At 41.7% G+C, this 16416-nt stretch overlaps 1 protein-coding gene across 4 annotated transcripts in view; it reads right to left on the reverse strand.

Moving 5' to 3' along the window:
* Nucleotides 1-16416, reverse strand: part of PLCB4 (phospholipase C beta 4) — a 163366-nt gene that overhangs the window by 89834 nt on the left and 57116 nt on the right. For all 4 annotated transcript variants that reach the window (XM_021688952.1, XM_021688951.1, XM_021688953.1 and 1 more), the window contains exons 6-9: nt 14564-14617; nt 7887-7968; nt 6392-6492; nt 5668-5725 (exon numbers count right to left, since the gene is read on the reverse strand). In XM_021688952.1, the coding sequence (XP_021544627.1) occupies nt 5668-5725; nt 6392-6492; nt 7887-7968; nt 14564-14617 (295 nt within the window). The remainder of the gene's footprint in view (nt 1-5667; nt 5726-6391; nt 6493-7886; nt 7969-14563; nt 14618-16416) is intronic.

The following is a 16416-nucleotide window of genomic DNA, read 5'->3' on the forward strand; positions in this document are numbered from 1 at the left end:
GAACCTTGGCGACAACTCTTTACCCAAATATATGCACAGACATTGAAAAACAGCACTGAGAAGTTGTTTGAGAAACAATTGTTAAAGGTTCATATGGATTTCCCTTCCCCATTTGTTCTGAGATGAAAGTTTGAAAAGTGGGTAACACAGAATGAATGCCTTTGGCCAACGCAACACGCACAATGTAATTTCCTCAAGCACTTGTGGCCTAGCCTATTCTGGTCCTCCCACCTCTTTGCCCAGGTAAGAGTGTTAACTCATAAGGAATCGGTATCTTTTGGTCAGTTTATCCCAATGAAGCATGCTTCTGTTGTAATCTAAGAAATTACAGCTCACAACAGCTCACGTCCATGCATGTGCAAGAGCAGAAACTGTTATATTAACAACAGGCCTTGAAACCATAAAAAACAAAACTCATGGGGTACGCAGAGAGAAACTGTGAGGTGGACCATGGAAGGCCAGGCACATGAAGGCATGCTACAATCTTATTTATGAAATGGATGGGCATCATGCAACTCTAGAGACCGCTATTCAAGGGCATGACAAGCACCAGCCCTCGGGTGAGAAGGCATCGTTTTAAAAACAAACAAATAAACGAACAGAAAACTCTCTCTAGTCACATTTCCTCCTCCGTCTCCATAAAATACTATCACGGAAGAAGATGGGTATGGGAAGAAAAGGTCCTTTTTAGGCCCCATTGCAGTTATTTTCACAGTTGGCCACTATATTTCACTTCCTTATTAAAAGTAGGCTTTTTGATTTAAAGATATGCTCATTGGTAAGAATTCTGGGCTCATGGAGATGATGGGGCAAATCCATATGAATTAAAAAAGTGAGAAAAAGAAGAGATTAAGCTGCAGGGGAGAGAAGAGATTAAATTAGGTAAAGGAGGGGGAACCCAGACGCTCCTATGTGCTCTTTATATGCATACGTATGCATGTGAGCCTGGTGTGACTTATAATGTGATCTGTTGATAGCAGCATGGCATCTCCCACACCTGGGAGTTAAAATGCAGATTCTCAGGCCCCACCAAAGACCTAGCAGATCTGATTCTCTGGGGAGGAACCCATGAATCTGTGTTTTGAAAAGCTTTCCAGGTGACTCAAGTTTAAGCAACACTGCTCTAACATGTAAAAGTATGCCTTTTAACATCCTTGTATTATCAGTTATATAAAAAACAAATCAACCTAAAAACCTAAGCCCTGCAAGGACAGAATGCTAAATGTTTGAGATGTCCTCCTAATTAAAGCCCATTAAAATTCAGTCCCAGGGCACGACAGTCACTAGAACATCCTGCCTATCAGAAGCAAAAGCCGAGAAAACCAAGCCCTAAAATGAATGCATCATAATCCCCTAACTGTACATTTACAGCAAATAAGCATTAAAAGTAGACAGTATGAAACTGCATTTGCCTTTGCATCACTCCACCAGATAACATAACCTTTGCTTCACTAAAACTTTCATGTTTCAAAAAGGAAGCATGGTGCACTCTGGATAGTCCGAAGGCAAGGAAGCAGATGATAAGATTTGCATCAGAGTCACAAAACTGTAATTTTTATATGAAACAACAAAGAGGAAAAAGATCACTTCCAGGTGACCTCAGAGTAATAAGGTTGCAGAAGAATCCCACACAGATGTAAGCACAGCGGGGCAAACGTTTCAGAACTCTGAGGGATCGCTGGTTTTCCGTGGGGATTTGGGGAAGCAAGGTGCCTACGACAATCACCTCTGGACGTCCAGAGCTTTGTAAAGTGAGATCTAACCAGCTTCCGAAAATAGGTCACAGAACTGTGCCCACGTGCATGAGGAGAGAGTGGTCATTGCTCCATTATTATGTCCTAACTCTTACTGAGAAAAGGTAGCAACTGGCTTTAACCCAAGCAGCACTGAGAGAGATAGATGTTGACAGAAAATATTCAGAAGAGATATAAGAAGATAAAGGAATAATTTGCAAGAGTAGGCTTACCCGTAAGACTAAACACCTCCTTCTCTTTCTGTGTCTATGTATTAAACAGTAAAGATACTATAAATGGAAAGTGATCACAGGCCCTTTCCTACACAACTGCAAAATAAAATAAATAAACATGTCTAGCCCTAACGTGATCATATAATGTGTGTGAAGCAGGGGGAGAGATCACTGGCAACAAGAAAATAAAGCTAATTCTGAAAAATTGTGGTCATCTAAGACCTTTTCCCTCTTCTTCTCATCTTGATCTCTCTCTCCAGCCCTCCATGCATCTCCTGATTCTGTAGGCCCTCCCCCTCAGTTATCATCTTTGTGAGAGAATAAAGGTAAAACTGAAATCAATTTGGCTTCTCATTGGAAATGCGGAAAGATAGGTGAAATTAACTAAAGCCCAGGGACATTAATTAGCCCCACCACAGATAGAGAACAGAGTTGGCATGGCAGCTCACAGTGAGCACCTTTACTGGCTCTCCCAGACTCTGGTTTATTATTTTCAGAAAGCAGGAAGAAGAGAAGTTTCTCTTGGTTCACTGATGGGAACAAGAAGCATAGCTATGGCAAAATTTTAGGATCTGAGTGGTGGATTTCTATGACTAAATCCATTATGGAGAATAACAGAAGATATATGATACTCTCACATTCTTCCCGTCCATACTAAGCATTCCAAGGAGGAATCCAGGTAATCCACTAGGACAGTGCTTCACAAACTTTAATGTGCAGACCAATCACCTGCAGATGTTGTTAAATGCAGATTTCAAGTCAGTAGGTCTGGGGTGGGACCCAAGATTCTGTAATTCTAACAAGCTCCCACAGGATGCTGCTGCTGATGGTCCATGGATCACGCTTTGAGGAGAGACTGAGAAGCAGATGAGAAGCAGGTCTAAAGCTACTAATGAAAAGCTAGTAAGTGTTGATGACATGGATGGGGAGGAGGTGGGACAAACCCCTCTACGGTGACCAAGATAGTAAATGGCCAGTAGTCTCTCCTCTCATTCCAGCTTCCTGGAGATAGACATGAGTACACTGAACATAAAATTTCATCTAAAGAATAAAAGGATTTACAAGCTGGAAAGTGGTGGGAGGCAGCATGACTTTTTTTCCCTATTACTTGTTCTAATTGGTTAATGCTGGTATACATGCATCTATTGATTTTTTGCTTTGTCAATCATTTCTCTGGTTATTTTGCTGAACTCTCATTCAAAGAGTTTTTCAGTTGATAATTTTTGATAGGGTACTCAATCATCATCTTCAAACGATGAGTAGGACTCTGTCCTTTTGTATTCATGAGACTCTTTATTTTTCCTATCTTATCACATAATCTGGGGCTTCTAACACAGTGTTGAATTTTGGCTTGTTGACACTATGTAGCTAAGGCATTTTGAAAATGTTTAGATCTAAGCTTTTGGAGCCATAGACTCCTACACTGCAATGCCTGCATTCTTCTCGAGTGAATGCTATCTCCTTTCATTATGGGTTTTGAAGGTGTTCTGCCTACAGGGTGCTTCTGATTTTGGAGAGAGGAGAAGAGCCACTATAGGACTCAAAAGAAGGTTACAAGGAGCTGGCAGAATGTTTTCTAAGTTTGACAAATTTCTTCAAGGATACATTCAGATTGCTATCTAGTTTTTCCAGTTCAGTTTGCTAGGAGAGAAAAGGACGAGATTTGGGCACTTTGATTAAAAACAAAGGCTGTACACTTTCCTGGACCATCTTGTAGTCTCTATGATCTAAAGAAATCAAGAATCACACGGAGTCCATGTGTCCCACCCCAAAAGTAAAGATGCTTCCTTATCATGAATGAGAAGCCACGCAGAAGAAAATATAAAAACAAATGAGTGCTATTGGCCACCGTGATAGTGATATATAAAAGCTTATCAAATAATAAGTATTTGAAGAAAGAATTTGGATGGCAGAGCCAGAAAGCATGGGTGATCATATCTTTTAAAAATTAAATGTTATGTCTTAGACTTATAAAAATGACAAGCGATGACTGGATAGGCTTACAAAAACAACCCATACGAGGAAAGGCGTGAGATAAAGAGCCCATGAATACCGCACTATCCTCAAGACTTCAGAATTGTTTCTTTATTGTCACGGTGACACACATAGTAAGGTGTCTGTCATATTTCATAGATGCCTGGATGCCAGCTTCATCTCAGAATGCGCAAGAGACCTTGTTTCTAGGAAGTAGCAAACCAATGATAGAGCTTTTCTCCGTGCCTCCCAACGGTCTTCCCTCTTTAGCCAAAAGCAAGACTTTCCTGCCCATCTCACCAAAACTTAAGATGAGTGGGAGTGACCCAAAGTGCATGAAGAAGCTGAAGGAAATAAAACAATAAATCTTAAAAATAAAGCAGAAGAAGGGGAAGGAGTTAAAGGAAACAAAGCAAAGCAACTTAACTTCTGAGTAACGTGGCACAGGAATGTGGATAATATCTGGGTAAAGATTCTAAACATAGTATTCGCATGACCAAAAACTAGTGGGGTGGAAAAACTTGCAATGTTTTCAAGTAAAATAAATATTGCATTGCACTGAAAGGCTTATTAAAAGTGGAGGCAACTGTGCTGATAAATGGAGTAGCTATTCTTCCTGGCACAAGGGCTTTTAGGCTCTGGTTATCATAGTTCTGTTGGGGCAACCCTACCAGCTGGGAGCCACTGAGACCTAACAGGGCAGAAGCCCTTTGGCAAAGATGTGATTTGTCTCCACAAACTGGCAAATCACAGTCTGCCTGTTGCCTGTTCTTTGGGTCAATACTTCATGTCTGGCATGATACTCTCTCTTCAAATATTTTCTCTTTATATGGTATAATGGTTAAATTATATTAAAAAGTTGTTTTGAAACAAAAATATATTGTCCATTCCATTAATGTGCTAGGAAAAAAAAGTACATTTTCCATTTTGGATGAGCAAGAGCTTCAGTGGGTTTCACTGAACAGAACATTCTTTTGTACATACAAAGAAAAAAGAAGTTAATTTTAGTTGTAACAAAAGTTGCAACCTTTATGTGTTTCAAAATATTTTTTGCTTGTGCTTCAGCAAATGTTGTCAACCAGTGTTGGTTGTTGAGTGAATCATATTCTAAAATGAGCCCTAAGCTTGTTATAAAAATAAAATCTAAAAATTTGACCTGCAATCTAATTGGCCTAATATGTACTATATTTTCACCCAGGAACTCCACTGTTGTGCTCGTTGTCAAAATAATCTCTTGGAACCTACATATCGTTCTTACATGCAATCCATTAAAAGACAAAAATAAAGCTTTCCAGTCCATGCAAAGGTATGAGAAAAAGTTAGCAATGGAGAATCCAACTACAGTGTGGTAATTTCAATCCATTCTCTATTTAATGAGATCAACAGGAGAAAAAAAAAAGTACCTTAAATATCATCTTGCAAAAACATAGACACATTTAATTAAATGAATATATTATAAAATTCACACGCACACACAGAACCAGAGCTATACATCACAGCAAGAAAACCAACAAAAAAAAGCAGTGTGCAAAGCCAACGTGTAGGAAGTGCATGAACACCCAGAAGCAGCAGCTGATTTTTGCACCTGGTAAAGAAAGCCATATGGAAAGATCAGCAGGTCAGAAGCAAAGCGAATAGGGCGTATGATGCGGGCATGCAATGGGGACACTGGAGGAGGCAAGCCACTGCACACAGACTTTATGGAGTTAATGTATGAAAAAGCTTACTTCATTTAGAAAGCTCACTAATTGGTCTACCGTTAAATAATCAGTTTTGTCTCCATTGCTGAAAAGAAATTTATTAGAAAAAGTAAGTTTTTGTATATGATGCTACAGTAGGTACGATTTACATGTTGACATTTGTTGATGATAATTCTAAACTTATTTCTAACCCTGAAGTAGTGGTGCATTCTTAAAATGGCCAGAGACTGGTTGTAAGAACAAAAAAAAAAAAAAAAAGAAGAAAAAGAAAAAGAAAAAAAGCAACAACCCAACAACAAGAGAAAGAAAACACTCCCACTAGCTCACAGAAAATGTCTGCAATTCTTCTGTTTAGTATTATTGAAAACCGTTATTTTAAAAACAACATGTAAGTCATCCATTTGAAATAACTAGAATGAATGAACTTTTCAACAACATAATAACATTCCAAATCGAATCTAGTTAGTTCACATAATGGGTTAATACCTAAAGGAGCAGGTTAAAATTGTAGGTAGTTAGTAAAGCCAATGCAAGGGGGGAAAAATCGTTCCAGGTGCTGCCATTAATTTTTGTAAAAGTTTCTCAAAAACTCAGAGTGAACTTTTACAGTGATAAACTAAGGGGTGAAAATGTAACCCTAGCTACATAATCCTAGAGACTCTCAACATACTGTATTAGAACATTACCACAAAAAATGTTTTAAAAATCTAAAGGGACAAGAATGTGACATTTTCTCATAAGTAGAACTTACATTTTTTTAAAAAGATCCTCTATATCTGTCCGAGGACAAATCTTTTGTGTCAGTTCATAGAACTTTTCATAAGTAAATGCCGCAGGCTCAATTTCATCATTCTGTAAAGAACAAAAGAGTGTCATAACTCATGCAACATCTTTCTCCTTGGAGGGGAAGAATCTATCTACAGGATCATGAAGTAAAGCAATGACCACCTTGGATTCCCAGGGCCTCAATCTCTGATTCTTACTGAGAGAAGCCAGACGGCCAATCCCAGCTGTGGTCAGGCCGTCCCGCCAGCACCCGGCATGTGTAAATGGGTGTTTCTGGTTACCATGGGCAGCCATAATTTGTGTGTTCAAACACTACAGCTGGGCTCGCTCTGGGAAACACCCCATAAAACAAATATAAAGAAACATTTCCTCTTTCTCTCCTTGATGGAGAAAAGCAAGTGCCTGCCTAAAGGATGCTGAAAAAATCAAACCAAGTGTTTACTTATGTTTATCTTGTGAATTTTCACAAGACCACATGAAGGGGCTCAGGACAACCATATAAAATTTTACTTTTCATCCTGAAGTTTGTATTTCAAATTGGATTTGTTAAAGTAGTAACAGGCTAAAATCTTTCTTGCAGTCAATAAATTAGTTTCAATTATTCTAAATCCAAAGGGCCAGGAACACAAATGGTTTGTGAGGGAGGGGTGCTTTATAAAATACTCCACAGCCATCTTGAAGAACTGGATTTATTAGTCAATTATTCAGGCTGACATTGTGCTTGGTCAAGGCAATGCAGATGGGCTTCTCTAATAAGCCTTCTGGGGGCACGTGGGTGGCTCAGTCAGTTGGGCATCCGACTCTTTTTTTTTTTTAAGATTTTATTTATTCATTAGAGAGAGAGAGAGCGTGCACACAAGCAGGGGGAGAGGCAGAGGGTGAGGGAGAAGCAGACTCCCTGCTGAGCTGGGAGCCCAACATGGGGCTCAACCCCAGGACCTGGAGATCATGACCTGAGCCGAAGGCAGGTGCTTAACCATCTTAGCCACCCAGGTGCCCTGGGCACCCCACTCTTGACTTGGGCCCGGATCATGCTCTCAGGGTCTTGGGATCGAGTCCGGCGTCTGGCTTTGCACTGGGCGTGGAGCCTGCTTGAGATTCTCTCTCTCCCCCTCTGCGTGCCAACCCCCTCCCCACTCTCTCTCTCTCAAAAAATAAAATAAAATAAGTTTTCCACAAGCTGTGTAAAAGAGCAGCCTGGCTGTCATTTCCTTTTCTTAATAAAGTTGATAAAAACATTTTGAAGTACACTATTTGAATTTGAAAACATTTAGTTTAAAATGCCCAGAAAACAAAAGGCAGGCAGGCGGGCAGAAGGGAAAGTTACTTGTACTTTATGTGACTGTAACCAGTTTTGAATCTAAATGACATCAGTTGAACATAAATAAGCTGGCTTATTTCATATGAGAACATAAATAGACAAAATCGTTTTAGAAACACATGATTAAATGAATAAATACCTTTCCACTGGGAAGACCTAACTCCTTGAGTGCTTGAAAGATCACCTTTTCTGTTTTCCCCGATGCAAAAGTTCTAGTAATACTAGGGCAGAAAAGAAGGGGGGGAAAAAAAAAAAGTCACGTTTTGTTAATTGCGTTTTCTATGAGGCAAAAATCCAAGCGATACTCAGGACTGTAGGATGGCAGGGGGAGAAGGGGAAGGAAAATACATTTAGTTTTTATTTTTAGGTATTTTTCACTTCCCTAACTAGCTCCTGCAATATCCCTTTGGTTACACTTCCGAGGCAACTTGATTCTCAGATGGGTGTCCCCCTGGGTACTTGGGAACCCCAGAAGCTGTGGAGATACATACTGGTGGACCAAAACAATGAGAAATTTTGATCCTACCAAATAACTTTCTCAGGAAAAAGGCATGTGGCAGATGGGACAGGTCTAGAATAAAACCTCATGTTGACACTATCTAGGCTTGGGGTAGAAAAATAAGCTCCACAGAATTCAGCCTCTGCCTGGGATGGCCCTTATACCTTGCTTTCAAACTTACCATAGCTGAGATGCACTATCAGATATGTTTTTAAAATTTTTTAAAGATCTTATTTATTTATTTAAGTGGAGGGGAGCACCAGCAAGGGATGGGGAGGGTTAGAGGCAGAGAGAGAAGCAGACTCTGTGCTGAGCCAGGAACCCGCCACAAGGCTGGATCCCAGGATCCTGAGATCATGATCTGAGCCTAAGTCAGATGCTTAACCTGAGCCACCCAGGTGGCCTTACTTTTTTTTTTTTTGAGCTAAGTAAGCATCCTCGAGCTACTCTGAATACCAGCTGCCTCAAGGATTAGGAAGTTTACTGAGAAAGGGATAGGTGTGGTGGGGAGGGGAGACAGGGAAACACTTGTTCAGTGTTGCAGTAGAATCTTGGTACTACCCTGATACATGGTATTTCTGAATAATGATTCACCCTTTAGCACGTATGGTGTACATCGAGACTAGTAAAATGAGTAACACCTTAATGAGCCTGTTTCCTCTTCTGATAAATACATTGGCAACACTCAGAATGACCTATTGAGGATGGGAGCGGGTACCCTAGAATTCATGTTTGGCTCTGAGCCATGCCTTAGCCAACCAAAGGAGTCTTCATTCATGCTGTGGCTGGAAGCCCAGGGAATCTGTCACCATAATAACTGAAACTCTAATTTCAAAAGTCCAGGCTTGACGTGAGGGTACAGCCATTTCATCTGGCAAGCTTGGTTTTGGAATGCCTTCTCTGTGAGCACAAGGGGCTTTGTAACAGCACCTCCCCACGCCTAACCCTGTCACGCACTCTTCCATTCACGCTAAGTGGAAGCCACATCCCAATGTAAGCACTGAGAGCCAATTATTCTTGATGAGTGGGAGAAAGCACCTCTTCAAGTGCACGGCACAACTTTCCAAAATAGACTGGGGAGAACTAACTTTAGGTAAAGGAATTGTTATGTGCTCATTCAAAGCTTTATTGTTTCATACTTGGTCCAAGAATACTGTGAGAAGTTCATTTTTAAGAGCGCTTGACACAGCTGCATTCAACTCCACAGTGGCCCACGGATTCTCTTTAACACATCTACAGACATGGTAGAGCGTATGTATTTGGCATCAAGTAAACTGGTTTCTAGGGTAGACGGTGTTATGCCCACATTTTCCCACTTCCCTAGATTTCATGGAATTTGTATACACTAAATTGGGTTGAGAAGTAATTTATTGGACCTTTATAAAATAGGGGAAAGTAGCTATTCAGTGTTCTTTTAAAAAAGAAATTAGGTGTTAATGTGAGAGGTACAGGCAACAGCATCCCCACATTTGGGATGCCTGCAGAAGGAAACTGTTTGCCTCCAATCTCAGTGAACTTGAGCTTCGGGTAGGTTTGGATAGGCATGAACAATGAGAAGAGAACTGACCGACGTGGTCATGAACCCCGTAGCAGGCACAGGGCCTGAGCCTTTCTGGTGAAACAGAACCTGGGTGTGGGGTGGAGGCAGGGAAGGGCAGGGAGGAAGGGGAGAGGGCATAGGAATAGCATTTTTTGGCTAGAGCTTGCTGAAGTGCCAAGAAGTAAATAGGAAGCAGAACAAGAATGTCTCACGGGAGGAGGAGATCCAAGCCTTTGCACTGGGGGTGGGGGTGGGGGGCAGATAAAGAGATTGAGAGAAAAAGAAAAAAAATAGGGTGTCTGGTGCCAGGAGAGAGGAAAATCCATGTAGGAATATATTAGTGAGGGCAAAGCAGAGCCTAACAACGTGACTGTGCAAAAACTAGACACGAGGAGGTGGCATTATGGCCTAGAGGGGCTCCTTCTCTGGCCCCCCTTTCCTGAGGGGGCTTGGGCTGGGCAACGTCACCACTGATTTGCCCACTTTTTTTTTTTTTTTTAAGATTTTATTTATTTGCGAGAGAGAGAATGAGAGACAGAGAGCATGAGAGGGAGGAGGGTGAGAGGGAGAAGCAGGCTCCTTGCTGAGCAGGGAGCCCGATGTGGGACTCGATCCCGGGACTCCAGGATCATGACCTGAGCCGAAGGCAGTCGCTTAACCAACTGAGCCACCCAGGTGCCCCTGCCCACTTCATTCTAAAGGAGACCAAACCCAGGATGGAAAAGAGGAGCAAGGAAGCTGAATAGGAGTAAGGCCATTCCCCTGGTCTATCTAATAAAGTGCATTTATGGTCTTTGCTCCAGACAGCTATCCAAGAGCTTGGGCCTTAAAATGGATTCCCTCAAAGGTAAAGAGGATTGTGGCGCAAAGGTGAATTCTTTGAGTTTCCAGTTACATTAGAGGCCCAAAGAATGCCCCTTTAACGGGGTCCTGAGAGAAACACATTTATCAAAGCCTGGGGACATTTTAGGTACTGTCATAGGCATTTCGTGAGAGAGTATTTATCAAGGACTGACTGATTCAACTCTTTTTATACAGCTCCATGCCCACAGAGTACAAGATAGTGCTTCACGGCTAACAGGTACTCATGACTTTTTGTTGAATCAAAATAAACCACCTTCCCCAAAAGAAATGCTAGAAAGCAAATGCCCTTGAGTGGTGCCCAGGCCTATTAGAGTTCTGGTTCAATTCCATGTTCCAGTAGACTTTACATGACTAAGATAGCAATGATCCTAGAAACCAAGGGAGTCTCATTCTTTCCTTGCCCTCAACGGGCCTACAATCCACTCCATGGTTTTAACACCATCTTCTGAAACACTCAGGGAGGACTCATGCCATGAAGCCTCAGTAGGGTCCTACTCCCTTCACAGGTGAGCTAAGCCTTTGGGACATAAATAGTTACATAGGAGCTGGGCTGCCATGACCATACCCGAAGCTCTCAGGCTTCTTTAACACAATGGTCTCCTTTAAGACTACTTCCAGCCAGAGCCCACAATTAATGTTTGGCTATCATTTCCTGATTCTCTAGCCACTGGTTCCAACTCCAGGTTACAAGGAATAGGAAATGGCAAAGAAAAGAGTGACTTTCAAAGCTTTGGTCTGGTTGGGAAGATAAACTGAGTGTGAATTTGTAAGTTTGAGAGAAAGGCAGATTGCCTAAGATTATACAGATGGAAAGAAAAGAGGGAGATAAAGAGTAAGACTTTCTTCATTAATCATTCTGGCAACTTCCTGGATATTAAATTTCAGCTAATACTCAAGAGCAGGGGCCATTCCCAAGCGATGGAACAACTATGAAGCCAGATCCCTTTTAACAGTATGCACACTATACTAATAGTTTCCATTTTAAGAACTCCAGAATGATAGTGATGAAATGACATTTTAAAAGTGTTTACTCTTCATATCCATTAAAACATTCAGAACAATTTCCACCTAGCCCTTGGCAGCTCATCTACCAGGGGACTCATCCGCTTTTCTCTGGCTTGGTGTCAATTCTCCATCAACTCTGAACAAACTGCCCCCGAATCACAGATGCCTTGTGTCAAACACCTGTTAATACTGGCAGGCACCAAAATGTTCATGTCAAAGAGAGCTAAAGAAAATGACAAAAGGATGGTAATAATTTTGTATGTGAACATACCGATAAAGATCTTCGAAGCCATAAAAAAAACTTCCAAGCTTGTCTAACAATGGCTTGATTAGGAGGATACATATAAATGAAACCAGAATTGTTAGTTAGAAGTGCTTTGATTGCAATCTATGTGTTTCTACTTTGTCCATTTCCTGAACCTTATCTTGGAAGAAAAAGCAGGACAGTAAGGTATGTAAAAACAGATCCAGCATAAATTTCTGTTCTCCACACTGCTGTCTGTGCTAAGTTTGGACTTCTTAATTCAATATAGATTTTAAAGAAAAATGTACTATATGTTGGGCAGTAGCTGTAGGATGCTGGGATATATTAAAATAATTGTCCTGCTATTGCTCAACAGAGCAAAGGATTTAAAAAAAATAAGGATCAGTTTAAAGTATCTTTGCCAACAATTATCAGTCAAAGGTGCTAACAGGGCATTTTTTTTTTTAAAGGTTCTACTTTCTTTTTCTAAAGTAGACATAAAATTGATTTGCCAGTAAGTTAATAAAAAGGAGAATCCTACATGTAGATCTATAAAGACCACAACAATGCATGAGGTGTACGACTTGGTAAGCCCTTAATAAAAGGTTAAGTAAAAATATTGCCCATGGTCTTCCTTATGATTTGTATGCTTTTAATTTTCTCATTGATATTCCAGTTCTGTCACATGGGTTGTTATAGAGCACGGAATTAAAATGATGGCCTCTAGGACAATTCTGTTTAAGATTTTATTTATTTGAGAGAGAACAAGAGACCACAAGCAGGGGGGAGCGGGAGAGGGAGAGGCAGGCTCCCCGCTGAGCAGGGAGCCTGATATGGGGCTCAATCCCAGGACACCAGGATCATGACCTGAGCCGAAGACAGACACTTAACCGACTGAGCCCCCCAGATGCCCCTAAGATGATTCCGTTAAATGTGAAAAGAATAATTTTGAGAGAGTATGGAGATAATCTCCTAGGGATACAGAATGGAAGCTTCAAGGCAGAATGAGGTGGCTGGGCAGAGAGGGAGGTGTAGAAAAGTCAGAAATGGCTAGGTGTGATCAGCATGCCACTGCTTGAATGCATTTGCTCAAATGCTATCAGTTGGTGACCTGTTTGCCTCATCTCTGACAGATAAAACAGTTCCAAGATAAGATTCTACCCAGTAGCTCTGGGTTTTATTTGTTGTTGTCAGTTGGCTTCTTCACTAAAGTGGTGTCCAGAGAGGAGGTCAACATGAACCTAAGTCTGGAGAATTCTAGAAGACTGGGTTGGTATCTAGGGAACCCATGATTAATTCAGCTGTGGGCTTAGGCTCATGAATCCAAACACATTCCTGGTTTCATGTGGACAGCTGATGCTCTGCAGTCCACTCCAGCTTCTGGAATCTCCATGAAGTGCTTACACAAACACCAACCAAAAAGATACTAGGAGAGTTTGGTAAAGAATCCCTATCACTACCATCTCAAAATGTCCCCACAGACCATTAGCAAATCCTAACACCAGAAATGGAATAGAGAGGCAGAAAAGAAGGAAGCATTGGGAATCCTCAGAGGGTGAAACATATCAGCTTAAGTATTAAAGAGGACATGTTGGAAGGGCGCCTGGGTGGTTCAGTCTGTTAAGCGACCGACTCTTGATTTTGGTTCAGGTCATGATCTCAGGGTCTTGGGTTTGAGCTCCGCATGAGCTCCACGGTCAGTGGGGAGTCTGCTTCAGGATTCTCTCTCCCTCTACCCCTCCCCCTGATTCACTCATGCTCTCTCTCTAAAATAGATTTTTTTTTAAAAAGAAGACATGTGGAAGACAAATCTAGTTCATGTTTTCTTCATTCTTTTCTTTCTTAAGATCTATTTATTAATTTTATCTCTAAGATAATGCACTCAAGCGGGGGTGGGGGAGGGACAGAGGGAAAGAGAGAATTTTAAGCAGGCTCCATGCTCAGCACAGAGCCCCATTCGGGGCTTGATCTCCCTAAGATCATGGCTTGAGCCGAAATCAAGAGTCGGATGCTTAACCGACTGAGCCACCCAGGTGCCCCTGTTTTTTTCATTCTTGATTCCATTCAGGCTTTACTGCCTTTTTTTTTTTTTTCTCATTGTCACTGTTACCTTGGGCACAGCAAGGGGAAAAAGTGACAGCTCTGAAAAGTGCATGGTGTCAGGGAGAGTACACCTAGAGACCAAGTGGCCAGAAGCCAAAGGCATCCACTTGCCCCACCCACCAAAGGAACAGCAAGGCCCAGAATGAGAAGCACCGTCCAGAGATAACACTCTTCTGAAGACACAGTCTATACACTTCCCATAAAAGTGCACAGTACAAACTTCTTTCATTTTAGCTAATGGTCGCTCAGGGCAAGAAGATGAAAGACATTAAAATCCTAAAAACCCACATATTTGAAGATTAAAAAGAAATCTGCTACATCTTCAGATGTTCTTTATCGAAGTAGAGTTAATGCTACCCGTTCTGAAGAAAAATGCAACTTTACATCCACAAATGATTTTTCCAAACTAAACACGGCATTTGATGGAGTGATTTAAACCAAACTTCCAGAAATATCTTTAGTGAAAGCAATTAACAAGCACTTGTGATGGGCTCCCTCTTTGGTCTGGTATCACAAGGGTCGGCCCAGGATATGGAATATAGACAGAAACGATGGCCTTACCTCCTAACTGGAATTTTACCATTTGTGTTGGTCATAAACGCCAATTTCATCCAGCTGGAAAACAACCATAACACTGTTTCAATGTTTCTTAGGAGCAACACTTCAATCCAGTTAAGAACTTTAAAAGAAAGTTCATTCAAACAAAGAACATTTATTCTGAAAACTAGAGACAATAATATACTGCGAGATGAATTTATGGTTGTTAGGTTTAGCAAATATAAATACAGGACTCTCAGTTAAATTTGAATTTCAGAAAAACAATTTTTTTACAAGTATGTTCCAAATACTGCACAGAATATGCTTATACTCAAAAACTATTACTTATCTGAAATTTAAATTTAACTGGGAATTCTGTATTTTTCCCAGCAACCCTAGATGAACTAGAAATTTGGGTGCTTGCACTAAGCAAAACAAATTGTAGGTACTTTTTTGGTGATTGGTCTCATCCTTGATTATCGCTCTTTAATAATCTTTACTAAGATGGAAATGCAACTGCACGGTGACACCAGCCAGCCTTGTCCTGAGGACCCATGGGGACCCCCACTCCCTGTTCCCAGTGCAGCAAAGCACAGATCGAATGGGCACCTTCCTTAATTTCCAAGAGGAAGAGAAGTTCATCAACTCAAATTGATGGTAAGCAACTCTTTGCTTTCCCCAGGCTTTCTGGACACACAGGGACGCAGAATATTCATTCGTAGGTGCTGGGATTGTTCCTAGCTGTTAACTCACATTCTCATGGATTCCAGTCAATAATATTCTAACAATGAGCAGAACATGACAATTTGGTAAAGTTTCTGTCTTCTGGCAATCTCCTAGAGGCCCAAGTGACTCCTTTTCAGAGAATGTTTTCAAGACAACAGGTGTGAGGGAAGCAGAAAGGACCAGAACAGTCACACAAAGTTGTGGTCTCTGCTGGTGCTTTAGCCTGACGCCAGGGGGGGCTCTGGAGCGTGATGTGCACCAGACTTGGTGGCATGGGGGCTGGCCTTTTGTATCCTGTTCCAGCCCATTATGGGCCATGGGCTTCCCACCAGGAAAAGAGAGGAGTGCAGTCTCCCAGGCACAGTGACTCCGCTTTCAGCACAGGGTCATTCTCTCCAGAAGTGGGCAGGTGTGACCTCTTGATGAGCTAACCCTCATGGCAGTTGGTGGATGGGTGAACACCAGCTCCATAAAGGGATCCCAGCAGGACGCCAATGGGGACAGATAAGACCTGGTGTCCACCTACAGATACTGGGGTCCCTCAGGTCTAAGTGGGCATTCTCAAAGTCTCAGATCCTTCGGGATTCTATCAATGCCCAAAGTGGAAAGTCAAATATCCATTGTTGCTCTTTATTTCTAAGAAAACATGCCACAGCAACTGCAGAGGAAGAGGAGAAGCAGCTGCAGGACAAACGGGTATTTACAAGACTAACCACCCCCTACTAAGGTGACGGAAAGAAAACCAGAGGGCTGGCATAATAATCAAAATCACTAATACTGAATGAAGGAGGAACTGGGCTGGGCGTTTTCCAGGACCTCATTACATCTGTGTGGTAATCTTGTAAAATAAGTTCTGGTCACCTTCTCCATTCACAGATTAAGAACAGTAAGGCACGAGGCTAAGAACTTGTCAAGGGTCACCCAAGAACTAAGTGGCCAAGCTGGGACTGTAGTCAAGAGCCTGTTCTCTTCAAGCACCTGCCAAAGGGACCAAAACTAAGGGTGAAAGTAGCCAAAGGGCTGACCTCTCTTCCTCCTGCTGGACAGTCCAAGGAATCACACCCTTGGTGCTGGTTGCAAGTGCAGGCTTATTCCTGTAATTTCTCAGCGTAGTTCCCTTCTGCACCTACAATTGCCTGCCAATGGCCCAT

Source organism: Neomonachus schauinslandi, chromosome 10, assembly GCF_002201575.2.
Source record: "Neomonachus schauinslandi chromosome 10, ASM220157v2, whole genome shotgun sequence".
NCBI classification, from domain to species: Eukaryota; Metazoa; Chordata; class Mammalia; order Carnivora; family Phocidae; genus Neomonachus; species Neomonachus schauinslandi.